The sequence below is a fragment of the Macaca nemestrina genome, chromosome 7 (assembly GCF_043159975.1).
Source record: "Macaca nemestrina isolate mMacNem1 chromosome 7, mMacNem.hap1, whole genome shotgun sequence".
Classification (NCBI taxonomy): domain Eukaryota; kingdom Metazoa; phylum Chordata; class Mammalia; order Primates; family Cercopithecidae; genus Macaca; species Macaca nemestrina.
The window spans coordinates 48278891-48302568 of record NC_092131.1 but is presented as its reverse complement, the minus strand read 5'-3'; the positions used below and the strand labels follow the sequence as shown (position 1 = coordinate 48302568).

Here is a 23678-nt window from a genome sequence, read left to right as displayed (position 1 = left end):
GTTGTGGTGGCCATAAGATAGAAAGAGGAGAAAAAGATAAGAGAAAAGAGAGAAATCATTGACTTGGGGTCTGATTCATGTGGTGAGTGAGAAAAAGAGGGGTTTCAAAAGCTACTCAGAAATGGTGAGCCTGAGTGAATAAAATGAACAGGGGAACAATGAGCTTGTTTGATGGGACAGGGAAGAAAATTCTTATCTTGGATGGTTCTTCCCTTTCTGAGGCACACATCCTTCCGGTTTCACATGCAGAGGCCTCTGTCTAACCACCCAAACTGCTAAGACTGAGGAAACTCCTGCTTGCACAATATTCCTGGAGGCCACATGGCAGAGCAGCCCACCCTTGTGCCAGCTGGCCTGATGCTGCGTTGTTTGGGAGACAGGCTGGTGCCCACTCATTCTGCACAACTGGGAGCCCCTAGGCAGCCTTGTATGTTTGTGTGATGATTTCATTAACCTTTGCCCTTGCACCCTTCCCCACTCTCCCTGACCTCAGACTGAAAGCGCCCTGGGAGTAAAGTACAGCCAAGTTGTGTTTGTTCATTATTATATCCTTGCACCCGGCACAGTGCCTGGCACACAGGAGGTACTCAATAAATAGCACTCATGTGAGAGACAGCTCAAATTTTTACAACAGTGGCTCTTATTCAAGTGTGTAGCTCAAAACTGCCCTCAGAAATTCTGCCTTAGAGGAAGTAGGTCTGGATGTAACTCCATGTGTGATTCTAACAGTCACCTCCAGTTCGGGCTGCAGATTTAGGAAATAAAAATACAGGACACTCAGTTAAATTTGACTGTCAGCTAAACAATGAAATTATTTTAGTATAGGGCATACCTATTTGTGTTTTATCTGGCAATTCTACCTCCAGTTGAAAACTACTATGTTAGTGCATTCAGAAAAAGAAGGCCCAGGGTCTTGCTCTATTTACTCAAGAGTAAGGATGATTCCAGACAGCTGCAGGGTGGAGGAGAAAAGGGTCTGAGGAGTTCCATCTTGAGCAAGTGAAGGTGCTACCTTAAAAATAATCTACCTTTACCATAAGTCAGAAGGGACTCATAGCTCCTATGGATACTGCCCTATGTTCTTAAGGGAAACTAAAATTTTTAACAAAATGATAGGAGTAATCAGGGAAAATTTTAGGACAAAACAGAAGTTTCCATATCTTTGTTTAAAATTTCAACAGTTTCAAAGGCCGTCTAAGATATTGGTTATTATGTATCAAGACTGACACTGCAAAGCTAGAAATAGTCACCTAAAATTATCAGATAAAATAGGAAAATTGAGAGGGTAAGAAAGGCACCCCAGGGTGATGTGTGTGCTGCTGATGATAATTATGATGATATAATTGAGAGGGATAAAAGGACAGGTGAACATAGCAAGTTGCAGACACTAGTGTCCAACTGTGAATGATGCTGGTATTAGGACTCCTTTTGTTCCTGACTCATTCTCCATGCAGCATCCAGAAGGATTGATTGAAAACCCAAGTCTGATCCTGCCACACTTCCCTTCCTCCCCACTACTCCAGCCATGCTGGCCTTCCAGCTGCTCCTGGAACAGACAAGACGTTCCCAGCTCAGGGCCTTTGCACTGGGAGGCCCCTCAGCCTCGCCTCGCTTCCTCAGATAGCTACATGACTTGCTCCCTCACTCTATTCAGTCTCTGCTCAAGCTGTTACCTTGAAGAAGCCTCTCCTCACCCCCACTGCCACCACTCCCTTACACTTTGCCTTGCTGTATTTTTCTTCATAACCATTATAACTAACTGATATTATATTATATATTTGGTTATTTGTGTGTATGTCTTCTCAACTAGATTGTAAGCTCCATGCAGCCAGGACTTTCTTATGAGGCACCACTCACTCGTGAGTCCTGGCAGTAATGGAATAATGCCTGATGTGGAGTAAATGGCCAACACATACTTTTAAAATAAATAGATGAATGAATAAATGATGTCACTTCTCAGCTTAAAACCCTCCAATGGCTTCCAATTACATTTGGAACAAAATCCAAACTCCTTCCCCACGATTTTGGCCCTGCCTACCTGTCCAGTGGTGTTCTCTGCCCCACTTCCCTCTTCCTCCCCTGTGTCATTGGCCCTCTTTCAGTTCTCATATAATACAGACTCAGGGCCTGGGCATTTGCTATTCCCCAACACCTGAGGTACCTCCTAGCCCCTCTCTGAACTGTGGGCTCCTTCTCCTCATTCAGATTTCAGTTCACGTGTCATCTCCTTAGAGGGGCAGTCCTTGGCCCCCTCACACCCAACCCTCTATCAATCTTCATAGTGCTCACACTGTGAAATTACACTGTTTATTTATGGGTTTGTTTTTTATTGCCTGTTTCCTCTGACTAGCAGGCAAGCTCTACAAGGGCAGGGACCTTGTACATCTTATTTACTACAATGTCTCAGTGGCCAGTGCATGTCTGATGTATAGAAGTCACTCTAAATAGTTTTTGAACAAAAGAATGAATTTTAAAAATGGGTAGGAGAATCACAGATCCCATCAATGCAAGGAAATAGCAATGGTAGTTTTCAAATTTAAATTGATTTACTTTTAATTGCTCATTTCTTCTTGAGGGAAACTGGGGTGTTTTAAGGATGACTTCCTGATTATTGTCCTTTTTGAGGCTAATAGCTCACATAACAGCCAGGACCATCATAATACGCCTCTTGGTGTTTGTGTCAGAAACAACATGGTGCTCCTGGTCAATGTATGTTGCATCAGGGCATTTATTATGTTTTCCTAAATTGCTTCACTTTTTTCGTGACTGATCTTGGCTTAAAAGAGACTTCCAGTATTTCCGCTGTAAGAATTCTCGCCTCTCCACCTCAGTGTATATTATTTAGTGAAAATAGGTAAGTATGTTGGAGAACGTTACAAAACGGAATAATCCATTGGAATTGGGAGAAATATAAATATATTAGACACCTTGCTAAAACATTAGCATCTGTGGCTAAAACTAACCTAAATTAGAATTTCTCTTCAGTTATTCTCCAGATTTGATAATTTCCTTATTTAAGGAATATATTTAAACAATGATAAACAGAACTACTTTTTGCTTAACATGCTTTCTTTTTCGTCAGTTTCTATGTACAATTATGTGTAATTCTCAATTTTTATTTTATCTGTTGCCACTGGAAATGGCAGAGTGATCCAAGACTCAACAGATGCAATAAAGCCCATATCCTCTAATGTCTATGGGCACAGTGTCACGTGGTGCCAGGGGTCACAAGAAGATGGGAAGGGGGTCAGAAACCTCACAGGATAAAAAGGGCAGGGAGAAAGGCTTCAGTGAGAAGCTGATTCTTTCTGTTAATTTCATTCTTATCTGTTGTCATATGACTCTGGTATTTTGATGTGGGATGTATATAGAGAGAGGAGCTGAACACAGGAGAGAATGTGTAATGGGTCGTTCTCTCTTTCCTGAATAAGCCTTGCTTGGAATGTTTACTTGACTGCAGCTGCAGAGACAACCATTGTCCTAACCCCATACTGTCAAGTGGGCAACCCAACATCATAGAACTCCAATGTCATGTGAGCCAGATCTGCCTTTGTTTTCTCTTGAACCTTCTCCAGAACCCCATTGGGCCACGGCTACTTAAAAATGGAAATTCCCTAAAAATTAATGGATCCTTTGTCAAGTCTTTGCAAACTGTAATTTTTACATGAAGCATGTGCTGTGTAACTAGACCTATATGTGCTAGGGCATTTCACTATTCCTGAGGACTGGCTGAAGTTCTTCTGGACTGACTACTGGACAACCCTGGAGCTCTGTAAAACATAGCTGACTATATAACTTACATCTTCAGAACATCAAGTATCTTTATGGCAGGAAATAATAGAAGAGTTTTACTACGCATTGCCAGAAAGAATACAAGGAAGCTTGGAAACTCGCCTGTGTTCCGACCTCGTGTTTTAGGCAGGGGCAAGTCGTATCTAACCCACCTGGAGCCTTGGTTTTCTGATTTGTCATTACTACCCAAATCTCAATTTACATCTTAAGTGAAGTTCACTGGGCCCTCACAAGTCCATGTCCATGCAGCTCCTCACACTGGAAGGGCACCTTTCCCTTCCCTTCACCTGTTTGTTTCCTCCTATTCCTCTGAGAGTCACCTGTGGTCGCAGTTCACCTGGGGGAGCCGCTGGACTCCAGGGCTCCTCAGCACCATACATTTCCCTTTCTCAGAACACCAAGCACACTGGACTGGGACTGTTTGCTTGGTTGTCTGGCCCCCTGGAGGCAGGGACTGGTTTTTCTTTGTTTTTTATTTTTCGTTAATTCCTCATCACCCATGCCTCACAGAGTACCCAACCAAAAGAAAGTAAGTAGAAAGTGACTGCTGAGTGAATTTGAAAATCAGGGACTTGGTGCAGTGAATCTTTAAGACACTTGGAGCTTTATAGTTGAATGAGTCTGAAGTAACTTTGGGAAGAAGGAATTAATGCTAAAATCTATAGGGAAAGAAGATAGGAGGAACTTTCATTAATTCTGTTCTATTCCAACACTTGAATTTGTACTATACCATCAGGGTTTAGAGCAATCACTCCTCCTCTACAGGCTTTGGCTCCATTTTCAGAGTTTACTAGAAGCTCTTTCACCTGAGATGCATACCAAAGCTCTTTGGGATATGGTAGAATGCCGGTCACCGGGGCAGGGGAAGGTTTGAGGACCTGTCACTGTCCTCTTCATCTGATGCCTCATGGGCATTCAAGAGAGGTGGAGATTCAAAGGCTGGAGAGAAGAGGGTGGCACAGGGTGGGGTGAGGAGTTTCCTGCCACCTCTCTGGCCTTTAGCCAGGGGTATAAGAGGCCCGCTTTGTGTTTGAGAGAATATGCATGAGTGCTGTTTAATATCCTGCCTTGAGTCACAGTAGGAGAATGTTCAAATTGAAAAAGACCATAGCCTAATGAAGTCTAAACTTTAAAAAGTTGAATGAAGTACATCTTTTGGTTTCAAAAATAAAATTATATGCAGAACTTCAATAAACTAGAGATATAAAATGACAGTGTTGAGACTGAAAGGGGAAGGGAGGAGTTTGTTTTGTTCAGGTTTCCTCTTCCTGTCTGTGCCATCCCTAAAAGATCCAGAAGTCCACCTTTTCCTCCCCTTTAAGTGTACAGACTTAGAGCTAGGGACAGGAGCGTTAAATGCCCCGGCCGAGGTGCTTCAGGAAGTCTAGAGAGAACAGCCAGTGTGCTCTCCTCATAATGTCTCCAAGAGACCTGTGCTATAGTTTGAATGTCCCTTCCAAAACTCATCTTTAAACTTAATACCCAATGTGGCAGTATTGAGAGGTGGAGCCTTTGAGAGGCTATGGACTGTGAACTACTGAGCTATGAAGGTTCTGCCTTCATGAATGGATTAACCCACTCATGGAGTAATGGATTAAAGAGTTAATGGATTAATGGATTATCATGGAAATGTGACTTGCAGCTTTATAAGAAGAAGAGAGATCTGAGCACAACATGTTAGCATGCTCAGCCCCCTCACCATGTTACACCCTGCACCCACTTGGGACCCTTCAGAGAGTCCCCACTAGCAAGCCAGACAGCTTTTACCAGAAGCGCCCCTTTGACCTCGGACTTCCCAGCTTCCAGAACTGTTAAGAAATAAATGTTGTTTCTTATACATTGCCCTGTGTTAGGTATTCTGTTATAAGCAACACAAAATAGACGAAGACAACCCAGACCCTAGCGGAAAGCTAACTGAGAAGCAGGCAGTGCTGCCTTCTCTGCTCGGGACAGCAGGGCGGCATGAGGATGTTAATGTTCCCCGTATGTCATCCTAACATCTCCCCTCAAAGAAAGAACAAAATAGTTTACAAAGAAAACCTGATAGGACTTTAGGAGAAATCCCAGATTGCAACCTTTGTACAATCAGCAACAAATTGAAAACGTTGAATATGAATTAAACTAGTTAAACCAAATGAAATTTAAGGGGCCCAGATAGTAAAGTATGTTGAATGAAAATTGTCATTCGTTAATATTTGTTTTAGGGATTGAGATTTCCATATGCTGGGTTTTCCTAAGTCAAGCAATAACAGGGCCTTTACCTGTTCCAGAAGATGGAGGGGTGATAGATCCTGGGCTGTCATCTTCAGGCTCCGAGACAGTGACAGTGGGGACTGTGTCAGGACTTGGCTTTAGACATATATCTTGCTTCTCAGGGGTCTTCTCTTGGGTAGTGGTTTCAACAGAAGGTTCTATTTCCGTCAGTGTGATTTTGACAGGGGTGGTGATCTGAGGAGCCCTGCGCTGTTCTTCAGAGAGATCATCTATGTACGGAGCAAATGTGGATTCTTCAAATAAATGGTCCTTGATGATTTTTCCCTCCACAGGAGCTGGTTTGTCAGGTTCACGGACCCCTTCAGGTTTCGCTGAGATGTCAGTGTCCTTATTCTTAAAGTCCAAGTCTTTATCTTCCAACTCGGGGTGATGTTGTTCTTGGTGCTTCACCTCCTCGGCTCTGGTTATGTCAATGTATTTATAGGCCTCTGCTTTCATCTCGTCCAGAGGGTCTGCTAAGATCTTGTTCACTTCAGTGGACTCTGCAGGAGTCATCTCTATTCCAGAATCAGAACTAAATAAGCCACGAGACTCTAACCCAGGCACATCAGCTAAGGAGGGGCCAGGTGTACCCAACTCCTCAGGGCTCTCTGAAATGGTGACATGGCCATTTTCCTTCTGAAGAATTCCAGTGAAATATGTAGAATCCTCCTGAGGTGGGTAGCAGATGTCAGAAATCAGAGATGTGTAACATGATTCTTCCCCATCTTTTGACGTTGTTGAGAAGGTGTGGTCCATGGCACTGGAAACACCTGCCATACCTATGAATCAAAGCAGCAGCAGACAGTGAGTGGGTGCTTGGCGTCAGCTCTCTCTCCCTGTCTAACCCACCCACCCACCTCTGCCTGGTGGAGACACGACATCCTTTCTCCTCAAGTCCTCGGAGTTCCCTCGGTGCTCCCTCAGAGCACCAGCATGTTAAATTTCCTCATCTCCCTGATAGTCCACATTTCTGGTATTTTTCTAGTAACAGACCCCAGAGGCTCACATAAACTGCCAGGACTACATAAGCTGGGGACAGATCCTATAAGACTAGGAAATTTATTTTCAACATCTACCACCTCAACACACAGTGACTTGATCTTAGTATTATTAAAAAGAAACCCTCTTTTTATCTAAAGTATTAACAGCTCTTTAAGTAGAGGTGGAAATTAGGCTACTTCAGGATTGTAACTGCAACAATAGGATAGCTAACACCTAATGGTGTGCTTCCCTGTTTATTTCTTCAGTTTTCCTCCTTGTTTTGTTTCCCTCCTCTTTTACTCCCCTACTGCCCATTCATTGCCATCCAGTGATATTCAAAGTGACCCACCGGGAATTCCTTCATTCCACTGGTGGTGCTAAGGGTAAGACAGGTTTCCAAGTTTGAGTCTATAGAATATTTTCACCTGGCTCTAATTCTACTAATACTCCAGCCAAAATATTCATTAATAGTGGGCACAGGCCAGGTGCGGTGGCTCATGCCTGTAATCCCAGCACTTTCGTAGGCGAAGGCAGGCGGATCTCCTGAGGTCGGGAGTTCGTAGACCAGCCTGACAACATGGAGAAACCCCATGTCTACTAAAAATAGAAAATTAGCTGGGCGTGTTGGCACATGCCTGTAATCTCAGCTACTCAGGAGGCTGAGGCAGGAGAATCGCTTGAACCTGGGAGGAGGAGGTTGTGGTGAACCAAGATCAGCCATTGCACTCCAGCCTGGGCAACAAGAGCAAAACCACGTCTCAAAAAAACCCAAAAAAACAAAAAACACAGTGAGCATAAAAGGAAAACCCTCCACTGTTTTACTTTGCTGTAAAATTCTACCAGAAGGGATGAAAACCAACATTTATTGAGGCCTCACTATACGCTAAGCAGTGGGATTTTTAACCTAATTTTTACAATTGTATAAATTAAGTCCCACACTCTCTACATCTACATACAAACACATTACACACACACATATACACAAACACACACACAGCATGTACAATATCAAAGCTCTTAAGACACACCTGAAGAATAGGTTAGAGCAACAACACATATAAAAGTAATCAAAACAGTGGCAGTAACAAGTCAATAGCTAACATGCCAGTACTTGCTATGTGTCAGGCATCGTTCTAAACTTTTCATTAATATCGACTCATTTCATAATCAAAACAATCCTAGAAGGTTGGCAATATTGTTAGGCTCATTTTGCAGATGAGGAAACAGAAACAAAGGGGTTAAATAACTCACCTAAGATCTCACAGGCAGTAAGTGGCAGAACCAGGATTCACACCCAAGTAACCTGGAAGCCAAGAAACCTCCCCTAATGCCCTTTGCCCCAGTTAAGTCAGTCTGTGAGGTTTTTGTTTTTGTTTTTTTTTCCAGGTAATGTTGACTCAGCATTATTACAAACAAACTACTTTTGTCTTTTCCTAGTTTTCTTTTTGGTTGCACAAGCTATTGTTTCTCTATGGGCAGTGGAAAAGCACAAAGCCTCTTCACCGTTCTAGCACTTTCCTGCCTCAGCACTCTGCACTACCTGTTTCCTTTTCTTGGAACTCTCTTCTCCCAGATACCTATATCCCTAATTCTCTCACCCCCAAATCTTTGCTCAAATGTCACCGTTTTAAGAAAAATGACCCTAACCCTCCATCTCAAATTTCAACTTGCCTTCTCCTCCCCACTCCTGGCAATCCTATTCTCCTCTACACTTCTCTGATTTTTCTTTTTCCCATATTGCTTATCTCCTTCTTAAATACTGTATAATTAACATATTTATTATGCATTGATTGTCCCCTCTTGCTAGGGAAACTCACACACACAGCATGGTAAGCTCCATAAGGTCAGGAATTTCTGACTATTTTGTTCACCAATATAGGCACCTCAAACAGGGCCTGATGAATAGTAGGTACTCAACACATATTTGCAAAATAAGAGAAAGTGATTGTTTTGGGGGGCGGAGGACAGAGTCTCACTCTGTTGCCCAGGCTGGAGTGCAGTGGAGCGATCTTGGCTCACAGAAACATCTGCCTTCCAGGTTCAAGCAATTCTATTGCCTCAGCCTCCCGAGTAGCTGGGATCACAGGCATGTGCCACCATACCCAGCTAATTTTTGTATTTTTGGTAGAGACAGGGTTTTGCCATGTTGGCCAGATGGTCTCGAACTCCTGACCTCAGGTGATCCTCCCACCATGGTCTCCCCAGCTGGGCCATATATATATATATATATATATATATATATATATATATATATATATATATATATTGAGAAAGAGTCTTGCTCTGTCACCCAGGATGGAGTGTAGTGTGGCATGATCTTGGCTCACTGCAGCCTCAACCTACAGGGCTCAAAAGATCCATCTACTTCACCCTCCCAAGTAACTGGGACTACAGGCATGCAACCAGCATGACTGGCTAATTGTGTTTTCAATTTTTCTTAGAGATGTGGTCTCACTGTGTTGCCAAGGCCTGTCTTGAACCCCTGGGCTCAAGTGATCCTCCTGCCTTGGCCTCCTCCCAGAGTGCTGGGATTACTGGCATGATAATCCCACCTGGCCAAGGAAAGTAATTTTGAAGTTTAGAAGTAAGCACAAATATCAGTATTGTGTGAGAAGACAGGTTAGAAGATTCCCCCAAATTGCTAATGATACTTCATTTAAAAAGTGACTTAATTTTGTGAGCAACAGACCAGTTCAAATCTATACATCTCAGCTAGGCTTCTCATTATACTTTTTTTTTTTTTTTTTTTTTTTTTTTTTTTTTTTTTTTTGCATATGGCAGCCCCTCTTTTCAAGTTAGACCAAAAAATCTCAGTAACAAAAGGAATAATAATAAAGATTGCCCTTATTGCCTAAGGATAGACAGAACACCAGAGAAAACAACTATTAAATTTAAATCCATGGGTGCACACACACATTTATCCTGAACAATTATTAAAGCTTCTTTCATTATATGGGCTCAACTTATATGTAGACCTCACTGGAGGCAGGAAAATCAACCTGAGATAGATATTTCACTACAGATATTTGGATCCTAGGATTCTCTACCAGTTATTTGGAACTGTTTGCAAGTGTTAATAAGTAATTATTCACCAGAAAGTGAGGAGAGGAGGGGTTTGTCCATATAAATGAATAGTCTGGAGAGGTGGCGAGTGAGAAAGGGAACCTGGAGAAGACATAGTAGGTGGTTTATTTGGTTTCCAAAGGCTCTGATTACCTCTACTTGGCCTGTTGCATATCCCTCTAGACCACTGTCTCCTCCCACCAGAGTTATCTCACTAAACACAAGTGTCACTTGCTCAGTGCCCAGCCCCTGGGCTCTGCACTGCCTCGCTGGATAATTCTTAAACTCTGCAGCCTGGCATTTGAGACGATGTGAATTCCACCTGGTCACAGCCCTGTTGCCACCATTCCTCTCACCCTCCACTCCAGGCATACAAAGCCCTTCACAGTCTCACACTCACTTGACCAGCTTTTCCAGCCCTGTCTTCAACTCTCCAATTCAAATTCTAATCTCCACTAATAGAAACTACCCAACACTTCTTCAACACTGGATCCTTCCAACCTCCACATCCAAACCTCCGCCCTTCAATCTCAAGCCATTAAACATAAGGATCTTTAAATGTCACCATCTCCATGATGAATATGCTGACGGTCTTAGTCCATTTAGGCGGTTGCAACAAAAAGACCATAAACTATGTAGACTATAGACAACAGAAATTTATTCTGGAGGCTGGGAGGTTCAAGATCAAGGTGCCAGCAGATTTAGTGTCTGGTGAGGGCCCACTTCCTACATGGCCATCTTTTTGCTGTAACTTCACATGGTAGAAAAGGTGAGGGATTCTCTCTGGGGCCGCTTTTATAAGGTCACTAATCCCATTCATGAGAGTTCTGCCCTTGTGGCTTAATCACCTCCCAAAGGCCCAACCTCCAAATATCATTGCCTTGGGGGTTAGGATTTTAACATATGAATTTTTGTGGGGGATGGGGGTGCACAAATGTTCAGATCACAGCACTGACGAATGCCTGCAGGACCCGATCCCATCCTATTGTTCTCCCTCTTCATTCTCATAGCACTGAATTTATACTGCTCATGTAGCATGTATCACATACAGTTTATATATGTCCATATTACCTTCTTCCAAACTGTCAGCTCCTGGAGTTTGATGCTTATGTATGGCACACTATATTGCACATAGTAAGCATCCAATTCAAAATGAATATAAATAAATGGACTGTTCAATCAATCCATTAATGAGTGGGCTTATTCTGTGCAGCTACTGAGAACAAGCTACAACTAATTAATGCAAATTACAAAGAGGACATTTTAAATCTATCGTGCAAAAAAGAGTCTACAATGTGAGCTATCCAACAATGAAATAGAGAGACAGTATTCTCAGAACAAGAGTATTCTGATCATGGTAGACACAGGCAGAGAGAGACCCAGTGTTTGTCTAGACAGAAACCAGTACTTTGTAGAAAGTTGGATGAGACAACTGCAGAATTCCCTTCCAACTTTCCATGATTTTTATACTAATTGGCTACCACTGTAGTGTGACACAACTTCCTTTTGACTTATTGCATTCCTGTGTAACAGAATCAATATAATTTCCCCCAAGGTGATGCCTCCGAGAACAGGGGCTTCTAAGATGTACAGTAATAATTGAGGGAACAGAATCTAAATGACATCTATATTATTCTATAAATAAAATATTATTGAGAGGCTATAAATATAATCCACAATTGGGAAGAAGTCCCATTCCTACCCTACCAGCTCTGTCTTGCTCAGAAAACCCAGTATGAAATTGGAAGGACCCCTTTACCACGCTCTAAAAATACTGCCAGCTAGAGGAAGAGAAGAGGAGCAAAGTTATTTGCGTAAATGACACATTTTATTTTTAAAACTGTTTTCACACATTTTAGACGGGATCGTATTAGAATCATCATAAAAACAAAGAATAGTTCAAATACTTTGAATGTAGTTATGTCCCATTTTAAAAAATTGAGCTAAATACCCTGAAAAATTCTCAAGGTTCTAACTCACTGAATTTAAAAATATATACACATGATATGGTGCCTATCAGTTAGAACTCTTGTAAACAGAAACTCCTCCTAGACAGTAAATTATGTTGGAGCAGAGTCCTGTGGGGATTGTTGGAACTGAGAAGCAGAACTGAGCCTGAGGGCCCAGGAAAGCCAATTAATTCTTGTCAGCACTTCCTGCAGAGCTGGCAGATGTGGGAACTGAGAGAGCACAAGCCATTTGCCCCAGGTAGGAACCCACATTGCCATATTGTTAAATACAAATCCACTAAATAAAAGTGCCTTGTCTAGACTAGAAATGGCCACATAACCAAGGATTCTGTGGAATATCTGATTTCCTCAGATATTGCTCTGCAGCTGTTTCCTGGACCATCTAGAGGTCTAATTCACACAGAGGCAAATGTACCTTGACAGTCGCTGTGTTAACCTACAGATGCCCTCTTGGGAGGTAGCTGTTCTGGGAGGACACAGCTAATTCAGTTACCTGGATGCATTTAAAATGGCATTGATTTTCAAAATTTCAATTTATATTAACTTCAAAAAAGTACTTATAATAAAAACTGAAGGATTCACAGGCCACTATTTCTAGTCAAAAGCTAAGTAGGAGAAGGATGAAAAGAAGCTGAAACTATTGCCATTAAATCCCAATATGTGTTGATAAAAGTGAAGCTTTTTAATCTACTGATGCAGAGGTCAGAAACACTCATCATGAGGCAGACAAATTCAGTAATCTCATAAAGGGTAGGTGTTTTATTTTAAAAATTCGCTGGCAACACTAAGGGATAGGGTGACAACAATGACTTGCTGAAGATGATTCTACTTTTCTCAAGGAAAAGCTTTAATCCTAAAATTCTATTAATAGTTCTTAACGCTGACTCATCCTCACAGAATGGAGTTCATTCAATTGGTGATCCATAGCTTAGGCAGTTTGTATTCTGGTTCTACCACTAACTGGCAGTTGTGAGACGTTGGGCAAGTTAGCCTCTTAGAGCCTTGGTTTATTCATCTTTAAGATAAGACAATAATAATTCCCACCTTATTGGGCTGCTAGGAGGACTAAATGAGATAATGCCCTTAGATCTTTGCCTGATACATCGTACACATTCAATAAATGAGAGCTGTTGATTTTCTTACTATCTCTATTTTTCAGGGAGAACTCTATTCATCTCCAACATATTACCATCTGTTCGTTAGTTTCTTCCTTTATCTCTAATACCTCTCACGGTAGATTGGGCCAGAAGGAGTTTCATGTATCCAGTCCACACCCATGCTCTCTGGGGTCTGCCTTAGATGCTAAGTCCCCAGAGTCCAAGGCCATGCTGTCTTCACAGCTCCATGAGCAGGTGGCGGTTCATTAAGTACTTTCAATGGACATAGATCCTGTCATGACTGTGATGATGACTGACTTGAGCACAAAAAGCTGAAATTTACCAAAACTACAGATAGAAAAGGAATGAGAGGGTTAAGTGCCTACAGATGAGCCTTCTTCCTGTGGACAGAGCCTATTCTGACTTGCTAGGGTTGAGATAAGGAGCTTATGGTTTAAGGTTGTACTTCCACAACTCTATAAAGCTCCTCTTACTGCACTGAAATGGAGACAGAAAATGCCAGAAAGAAAAATAAATAACAAATTATACAAAAAGGTTTTCTGAGACCAGAGATAGAAATGCTCCATTAGACAAACATCTGGTTTACCCTTCTCCCTGGAATTAGAGAAACAAAAATGCCAATTATTGTTTGAATACAGCCAATATTAACAGGTATAGGGGACATTAGTCCTATTAAATTGAGAATTTTTTTTTTTAAAGTGTGGGCATAATAAAAAACTGTAATGACAGTGCAGAGGAAGGTGCATGTTAAAATTCAAGAATTAAAAGCCAGAATCATGACCGAAAGTAAATCTGCATTCACCTTTCCCAGAATCCCCTGCCCTGAGCTGCCCATGTGATGGATAGCAGCAGCCTGCACAGAGGTTAGGCTGGGAGGCTTTTTCCCTGAACACTCCCACTCACCTTTTCAGCAGGCCCACAGTCTGGAGGCTGTGATACATTTGACAACAGAGTCCTCCATGAGGGATGAATATGCCAGAGAGACTCTAGGAAGCTCTATGTCACCTAGAAAACATTCTCTTTCTCAAATTAAGTGGACTGTGATTTAACATGACAAATGGGTACTGAGAAATCCAGGTACACCCATTTTCAATCAGTTTTATCTGTATGGTTAGTTAAGAGAGTTAAAAATAAAAAGAGCCTGCATTCTCTAGCAAAAGACTAAGCCAAAGCTGATGAACATGTTTGGGGGTTTAAGAATATGAGCAACTACTCTTTCCTCAACTCACTGCCTTATTTAAAGCTTGTCTGCCAGAATTATAACTTTCGCTTTTGGTTTTGCATAATTAATATTCAATAAAAATGATTCAGCAAGTTGTTCTCTTCTCTATGAAGGGCCAAGATTTGCATTGCCTAGGATGTTTTCACTTTAGCAAAAAATTCTCTTAAAGGAAAAATAATTGCTTTAGCAGACAGACTAGGGTCTAAATCTTTTTCAGAGTCCTCAGTAGTACCTTGGAAAGCATAAAGTTGCAGAGCACTGAGATGAAATGATGGTGAAAGTTCTGATAAGCTTGGAATCATGTTTTGGATCTTGTTTATTTGTTTTTGCCTGCTGTTTAAAGATGGAAATGTGATTCTGTGGTCTTATTTGAGAAAGAATCTTTTTTAGGGAAATGGTAGAGGTGAATACTTATTTATAATTTACTTTGATCTTAAGAAAAGATGCCTAAAATCCTATATAGACATTCCTTTGCTGTTTTGAAGAATAGGTTTATTGATATGTAATTCATATACCATAAATTTCACTCTTTTAAAGTGTACAATTCAGTAGTGTTTGTATACTAATAGTTATGCAACCACCACCACTACCTTCCAATTCACCTAACTAATTTAAATTTAAATGTATTCTGCTCCTAATGTTTCCAATCAGAGAGGGCTCTAAGCTACCTTTACTATGTAAATAATTACCTTGGAACAAAAACAGGGGCTATCCCCAAACATCTTTCTATTTATCATTTGCTGATAGAATTTTGCTCTCTGATTTCTAAAGAGAAAAATAATTGTTCTTGGTCAGATTCCCTCAATGCTATGTATAACATGGATAATAGCAAAAAACGTGTATTATAAATTCGTTTGCACTTCAATAGCTCTTTTGCTCCCTCCCCCCACATAGAATTATCTAGCCAGTCCCTATAATTTTTTTTTTTTTTTGTCTCTGTTGCCCAGGCTGGAGTGCAGTGGTACCATCACAACTCCAGCAGCCTTGACCTCCCGGGTTCAAACAATTCTCCCGCCTCAGTTTCCCAGGTACCTGGGACTACAGGCATGAGCCACTGCACCCAGCCCTTTCTTTTTTAAAAAAATACTTTATTCTTACTATTTTTTGAGCAGATTTAAGTTCACAGCAAAATTGCAAGGAAGGTACAGAGATTTCCCATATGCCCCTGCCTCCACACAAGCTGCTGTGGTCTGAATGTCTGTGTTGCCCTAAAATTCCTGTGTTAATATCCTAACCCCAAAGATGATAGTATTGGGAGATGGGACCTTTGGGAGGTGAGAAGATCATATGGTTTGGCTGTGTCCCCACCCAAATTTCATCTTGAATTGTAGCTCCCATGATTCCCACATGTTTGGGAGGGATCTGGTAGGAGATAATTGAAACGTGTGGGCAGTTTCCCCCATACTGTTCTCATGGTAGTGAATACGTTTCATGAGACCTGATGGTTTTATAAGGGGAAACCCCTTTCGCTTGGTCCTCATTCTCTCTTTGTTGCCTGCCACCATGTAAGACATCCTTTTGCTCTTCCTTTGTCTTCTGCCATGATTGTGAGGCCTTCCCAGCCATTTAGAACTGTGAGTCAATTAAACCTCTTTCCTTTATAAATTATCCAGTCTTGGGTATGTCTTTATTAGCAGTGTGAAAACGGACTAATACAGAGCCCTCATAAGTGGGATTAGTGCCCTTATAAAAGAGACCCAAGGGAGCGCCTTTGTCTCTTCCACTACTTGAGGATGCAGAGAGGAGATGCCATCTATGAACCAGAAAGTGGGCCCTCACCTGACACTGAATCTACTAGTGCCTTGATCTTAGACTTTCTAGACTCCAAAACTGTAAGAAATAAATGTTTGCTGCTTATAAGCCACCTAGTTTATGGTGTTTTGTTACAGCAGCCCTAACTGACCAAGACACATGGTATATTTGTTACAACTGATGAATCTACAACAACATGTCATCACCCAAAGTCTGTAGTTTACATTAAAGTTTACTCTTGGTGGTGTACATTCTGGGTTTGAACAAAAGTATAATGACATACATACACCATAACAGTATTATATAGAATATTTTCACTTCCACCAAATTCCTGTGTTCTGCCTATTCATCCTTTCCTCCTTCCTAACCCCAGCAACCACCAATCCTTTTACTGTCTCCACAATTTTGCCTAGTCCAAAATGTCATATATTTGGAATCACCCATAATTCTTTTTATAGCTTTCTTTCCATTCCATGGCTACCTCCCTAGAGAGACACTTATCACCTTCTCTCAGGAGTACTGTGATTGTTTCCTAAGTGTTCTCCAGCTTCCAGCCTCACCTCTTTTCACCCTGCACTACTCTGCACATGGCTGACATATTCATCTCCCCAAAGCAGCACTATTACCACGTCACTTCTCTATTTCAAAGCCTTCTGTGACCATCTTTGCCTAACCCTTGGCTTAGAATTCAGGATCCGCTTCAGCAGGGTCCCAGCCTGCCTTTAGGGTTTTATTTCTGAGACTGCACAAAAAACACAACTGCTTAAGCCCACAAACATAACATAAGATTTTCTACTTCAGTGCCTCTGCTCAAGCCCTTCTCCCCAATTGAAAGGCTCCTTCGCTCTTTCCAAATCACTCTTTCCAAATCCAAATAACATCTCTGGTGAAGTCCCGCCTCCTCTGGGAAGTTTTTTCCTGTTACCCCACTCCTCAGTGTTTTCTTCATCTCCACCCCAAGGGTCATGACCATTCATCTGGGACTCATTGGCTTTCCTGCCTTTGTTGTGAGTTGTCTTTTTCTATACACTTGTTAAGAAACATTTCATATACATCTTCATATCTTTGCACAGTCTGTGCAAAGCAATTACTGATTGGATTATTACCTCCATGTTGCCATCTGATTGAGTCACATTCAAGAGCCTTTGGAATAAGCTTTACCATCAATCATGTGTTAATTCAATGAAAAAAATTTCTGAATGCTTACTATGTGCAAAGCACCAAAATGAAGGACATTCTCATATGTACATAGACTTAGTAACCTAGTGTGCCCCCAAAGTCTATTACAAAATCATTGTTTGTAAATGGAAGCTCAGGTGCCCTTGGATGCAGCAGAAGTGATGCTGAGTGGGTTGCAGTGTCTGCTGATGGATCATATTGGGAGCAGACAGGTCCCATATGGTACATCATATATCCTGATTCGTCTTTTTGGTCAGGCATGGCATTGTCAGAAAAAAACAAAGAAGGATTGGAAGAGCTTCTTCAGGTCATCTAGTGCAAGGCCTTCCCAATCTTAGGAACTTATCCACAAGACTCAGAAGTATCCATCTCCCAACCTTATTTTAAACATTTCCATTAATGTGATCTTATTGCTTGCTCTGCACACTTAATAAATGTTGTAATTACCAGCCTGGGTCCTGGGTTCAAATGCATGGCTTTGAATACTGACTCCCCCATTTACTAGCTGTGTGACCCTGGACAGATTATCTAATATCTTTATGCTTCTGTCTCATCTGTTTATAATAATAGCCATTTCAAAGAATTATGGTGGAGACTAAATGAGATAGTAGAATCAAAGCACTGAAAGTCATACATGACACTTATTAAGGGCTCATTATTATTTTTAAAATTGAACCCCAAAATATCTCACTGTTGCTTCCAGGCTTTAGTCCCGGTTTTGTCTTCATCTATTAGTGAAAACAGACACCTCAACAAATAATTAAAAAGCAATACAGCACATAAGGGGAAATTCCCCTAATATATAAAGAGTTCCTAGAAATCAGGAATAAAAAGACTATCGCTCCATTAAAAAAAAAATAGAGGGGGCCCAATTTTTACGCACACCAGAAGACGGAGGTCCTCTTTCCTTGCCTAACACAGCCATGGCTCGTGGTCCCAAGAAGCATCTGAAGCGGGTAGCAGCTCCAAAGCATTGGATGCTGGATAAATTGACTGGTGTGTTTGCTCCTCGTCCATCCACCGGTCCCCACAAGTTGAGAGAGTGTCTCCCCCTCATCATTTTCCTAAGGAACAGACTTAAGTATGCCCTGACAGGAGACGAAGTAAAGAAGATTTGCATGCAACGGTTCATTAAGATCGATGGCAAGGTCCGAACTGATATAACCTACCCTGCTGGATTCATCATGGATGTCATCAGCATTGACAAGACGGGAGAGAATTTCCGTCTGATCTATGACACCAAGGGTCGCTTTGCTGTACATCGTATTACACCTGAGGAGGCCAAGTACAAGTTATGCAAAGTGAGAAAGATCTTTGTGGGCACAAAAGGAATCCCTCATCTGGTGACTCATGATGCCCGCACCATCCGCTACCCCGATCCCCTCATCAAGGTGAATGATACCATTCAGATTGATTTGGAGACTGGCAAGATCACTGATTTCATCAAGTTCGACACTGGTAACCTGTGTATGGTGACCGGAGGTGCTAACCTGGGAAGAATTGGTGTGATCACCAACAGAGAGAGGCATCCTGGATCTTTTGACGTGGTTCACGTGAAAGATGCCAATGGCAACAGCTTTGCCACTCAACTTTCCAACATTTTTGTTATTGGCAAGGGCAACAAACCATGGATTTCTCTTCCCCGAGGAAAGGGTATCCGCCTCACCATTGCTGAAGAGAGAGACAAAAGACTGGCGGCCAAACAGAGCAGTGGGTGAAATGGGTCCCTGGGTGCCATATCAGACCTTTGTACGTAATTAAAAATATTGTGGCAGGAAAAAAAATATATAGAGGATATAAACAAACACTTTGCAGGGAAAAAGATGTATGACCCTGAACATAAAAATGCAAATTGAAAAATCCCTGAAATGACATTTCTTCCTTATCAGTTTGGAAAAAATTCAAAGAAGTTTGGCAACACACTCTTTAGTGAGGTTGGAGGGCAACAGGCATTCTCATATTAGGAGGAGGCTGGGAGGAGTACAATACGCCATAACCCCAATGGGAGGCAATTTGGGAATTCCTATCCAGATTACAAATGTATTTGCTCTTGGAACCAGCAACCTTCTTACAGGAATTAGTCCATAGACACATTTGCCCATGTACAAAATGAATACATAAAAGGTCGTATGTTGTAGCGTAAGTTGAAAAAAAATTGGAATCAAATATCCATCAACAAAGCCTAGCTAAACAATGTATTTCTATACATAGAACACTGTGTAGCTGTACAAGAGTGAAGACAATCTCCATGTATTGAAGATTTCTAGATAAATATTAAGTGAAAAAGTGAGTTGCAGAATATGTGTGTATAGATTTATAGTTATAGATATCTAGATGCAGATATATAGAATACTAACTCTCATGTAAGAAAAAGAGGAATAAGAATATATGTTTGTATTTGTTCATATCTGCACAAAGAAAACACTTGAGAGAATACACAAGAAACCAATTATTCACCATGGAGGTGGGATAGGAGACCGGAAGTGGAAGGGAGATTTTCTCACTGTGTACACTTCTTTTTAAAAATTATTTTCCCTTTTCAACCAAATCAATGTATTACTCTTTAAAACTTTAATTTCATTTAAAAACAAAGAAAAAGAAAACAATACAGGATGATAGTATGAGTGTTGCACAAATTATGATGGGAACCTCCAGCCCAGCTTCCTTCTTCCACATGACAGAGTTTCAAACATTTGAAGACAGCTATGGCCTGTCTTAGGTTCTCAACATTCAGATTAGAACCTTCTTCATCCTCTTCTTCACATGTTTTGTTTTCCCTGCACTGTGAGCTCATAAGAAACATGAGCTGAACCATGTGCTTCACTTTTCCCTGGTGCTAAGCACACCCCTGACATCTAGATTTTTGTTTGGTAAGTACTTATGGAACAAATCAGTGAATATGTTTCCAGACTCATCGTGCTAGTTCCAACCAGAGAATACACGGTAGTTCATCCTGGTCCCTAAAATATGACCTGGACCTAATGATACCGAATGATTCAGAGGGACAATAATGATACAGAGGGGCAGTGAGACTATTTCCTCTCCTAGTGTTGAGTCCCTTGACTTAAATTTCCTATTTTTATTCACAGATTTTTATAGCCACTGCCCACACTATTAGCTATGTTGCATTTGTGGCCAACTAAAACATGCCAGTACATAAGTTGTCAGTGTTTTTAAACAACTGCATCATTTCAAAATGCACTTTTAGCCACTGCACTGGGTGTATCTCATAAATTTGAAAGACATTAAAGTCAGAAGCAAAGAATTTTCATGCTAATTGTCTTAGACCCTCATACGGTTTGGCTGTGTCCCCACCCAAATCTCACCTTGAATTGTAACAATCCCTATGTGTCAAGGGCAGGGCCAGGTGGAGATAATTAAATCATGGGGGCAGTTTCCCCCATACTGTTCTCGTGGTAGTGAATAAGTCTCATGAGATCTGATGGTTTTTATAAGGGGCTTTCCCCATTTTGCTCAGTCCTTCTCTTGCCTGCCACCATGTAAGATGGGACTTTGCTTCTCATTCGCCTTCTGCTATGATTGTGAGGCCTCTCCAGCCATGTGTAACTATGAGTCAGTTAAATCTCTTTCCTTTATAAATTACCAAGTCTCAGGTATATCTCTATTAGCAGCATGAGAACAGACTAATACATCTACCATTGAAAACAGACTGAAGAAGACCCTAGAAAGGGAATCTACCAGAGTCTGGAATAATCCACAGATCAAGCTAAAGCCAGAGTTGGGGTTTCTCAATAGAATGTGTTTTATTAAGGGAAATCCAGGGCCACACAGCACAGGACCATCCCTTGTAGGGGTACAGCCAGCCCATGCCATGTCTTGGTAAAAAAGAAAGGTGCCCTTCCTCTGGTGGTCACAGACTTGTGCCAGAGGCCTGCATCCTCTGCTGAAAGCCTTGGATTTTGTGCCAGTGCTGGGAATTGAACATGGGTCTCTGGGATCTAAAGCAATATCATGGAAAGTGGTATCCTTTGGGAAGCACATAGAGCAAGCAAATGAGGATGATTACTAAAGGGGTAATGCTGTTAGGAACATGACATGGCAGACAATGTGGTGTGATGTGGTATGTGGTATGTGGTGTGGTGTGGCATGCTGTGGTGTGGCATGACATGGTAGGCAGTAGGGTGTGTGTGCTGTGCTGTGGCATGACGTGACAAGGAGCATGGGATGATGCAGCAGGGCATAGCATGGTGTATGGTGTGGTATGCTTCATGGTTACAGCATTCCATTGTAGAAAAATCACAGGCATCAGAGTCCTGGAGTTGGACATCCCCATCGAATTACTGGTCTGGGGTTGGACATCCCCATCAAATCACTGACCTTTAATAAGTCATTAAACTTATAGGAAGGCCCGATGTCCCCACTTGCAAAAGGAGGATAACAACAACAACTAACATTTAAAATATATGCTCACTATGTGCTAAATGAGAGCATTAAATACATGATCTCATTTCATGTTTTAACAGTCTATAAGACCTTTTGTTTAACCACACCCATACTACTGATGAAGAAACTGAAGCTTAGAGAGGTTAACGAACTTGTTATTAGGAAGACAGCCAGAAGCGGCAGAAGCAGAACTCAGATTTAGGGCAATATGACTCCAACGCTGATGCTATCTGCACTATTCTTGGAATTGTTGTGATGATTAAAGGAGACTGGATGGTTTGTGGCAGGCTTCTCAAGCTAAACTAGATGGATCTGAATTTGCCGTCACATCACAATTAATGAAGCAGTAAAGTAGAAAGAATCTCTGCTCAAGTTAATTCAATAGCTGATCAATATTCATTTCTTATAAAATTTGTTAAGGATTGTGTCAAGAAAGTGTATGTAAAACATATTTTTCTGAGTTCAAAAACTCATGGGCTTAACACCTTTTTGAGGTACTTGTGCAAAGGACAATGTTTTTATTTTGAAATGTAATTATCATTAGCCACTATTTTGCCTTTAGTATGCCTTGCCTTCTTGTTCAAGTTTTCAAAATCTAACTCACATGTTCTGCTGGTCATGAGACATTTGAAATTTACTTTTGTATTTTGAGCATTCCTCATTACAAACATAATCTCATGTTGGAATGTAATTTATAAAAATAGAAAATGTGAATGACATCTTGGGACAAATAGCATAAACCTGGAATTCAGGACATACCACTTGGTAGACTCAAAGGCAAACCCTTTGACTTTAACTCTCTCTCTCTCCCCGTGTACTCAAAATCAGAATATAGCATAGAAGTTATTATACTGAGTGTACAGAAGACGTGCCCCAGAGGTAGCCATACTAATCAACGAAAATGACAAGAAAGATTAATGTCCTTTATCAATAGCAGCATTCATTTTGCTCCTCTGAGCTATCTGATCTATAAGCCGAGGTAAACTCTGTGTTTAAAGCAAGACAGTAATTCAGCTGTTGATGAGCCAGAGTTTGGGAATATTGATCCAAGTGACTCTGAATGCTCAGTCAGGAAACTACATCAAGATTTAGTTTCTTCTCTCTTTTCTTTTATCTCCAGGAAGAAAAAGGGCAATACATTATAAGCAATAAATTTAAAAGATGCACAATTTGTGACATTAACACAAAATTTTAATCAACTGTACATTCTAAGGAATGGTTAAAATACTACATTCTCCTGGTGCAACCTACCTAGGTGATGATAAAAAGAAAAATACATTGTTTTTAGGAATTTGGTTTGCTCTTGTGAGAAAAGTGAGACTTGCACTGGGGCCTTGAAAATACATATGATTTTTGACAGGCAGAGGGAAATAGCAGGAAGCCATTTTAGGGGCAGAACTAATAGCAAAACCAAAGGTGAAGTAATGAGTGGGAAGGAATTCCTACACAAATATGAGAGCTGAGGGAGCCATAGTAACTCAGGCCAGAGGGAGTGGTGAGGGTTATGAAGTCACTGTGAGGGTATTAGAAAATTGTGGGAAACAAGGATCCAGTGACTGTTTTAGAGCATAGAGGTGACTGGGAACAAGTAGTCCAATAATGACTTTCCAAAATGGTAGCATTCAGGTTCGGGGGTTACACCAAATGCATTTGTGAAGTTTTAAACATTACAAATAATCACTACAACATTTTTTTAAAAATAGAAGTATATAAGTTTAAGAGAAAAATTCCCTGTTTCTACCCCTATTCCTCAGAAACCACAACAGATATTATTTGGAGAGTTTTAGACATTTTATTATCTTTTATATGAATGGGATAATTATCTTCAACATTTGCTTTCTACCTCCTACACTGTACCAGGGCCATACTTACATTTCAGTAGACAAAGATCTACCTTATATTTTTAAAAGTCAGTATTCCATGAAATGAATGTTCTACAAT

At 41.0% G+C, this 23678-nt stretch overlaps 2 protein-coding genes across 2 annotated transcripts in view; one reads left to right on the top strand and one right to left on the bottom strand.

The window, feature by feature from the left end:
• LOC105473641 (reticulon 1) overlaps positions 1–23678 on the bottom strand; it is a 288470-nt gene that overhangs the window by 147965 nt on the left and 116827 nt on the right. Inside the window, exon 2 of the mRNA XM_011727519.3 lies at positions 6054–6827. Coding sequence (XP_011725821.2) covers positions 6054–6827 — 774 coding nt within the window. The remainder of the gene's footprint in view (positions 1–6053; positions 6828–23678) is intronic.
• On the top strand, positions 18204–19117 carry LOC105473640 (small ribosomal subunit protein eS4, X isoform-like). Its single transcript, XM_011727518.3, has one exon. It carries the CDS (start codon positions 18257–18259, stop codon positions 19049–19051), a length of 795 nt encoding a protein of 264 aa, XP_011725820.2. The 5' UTR covers positions 18204–18256; the 3' UTR covers positions 19052–19117.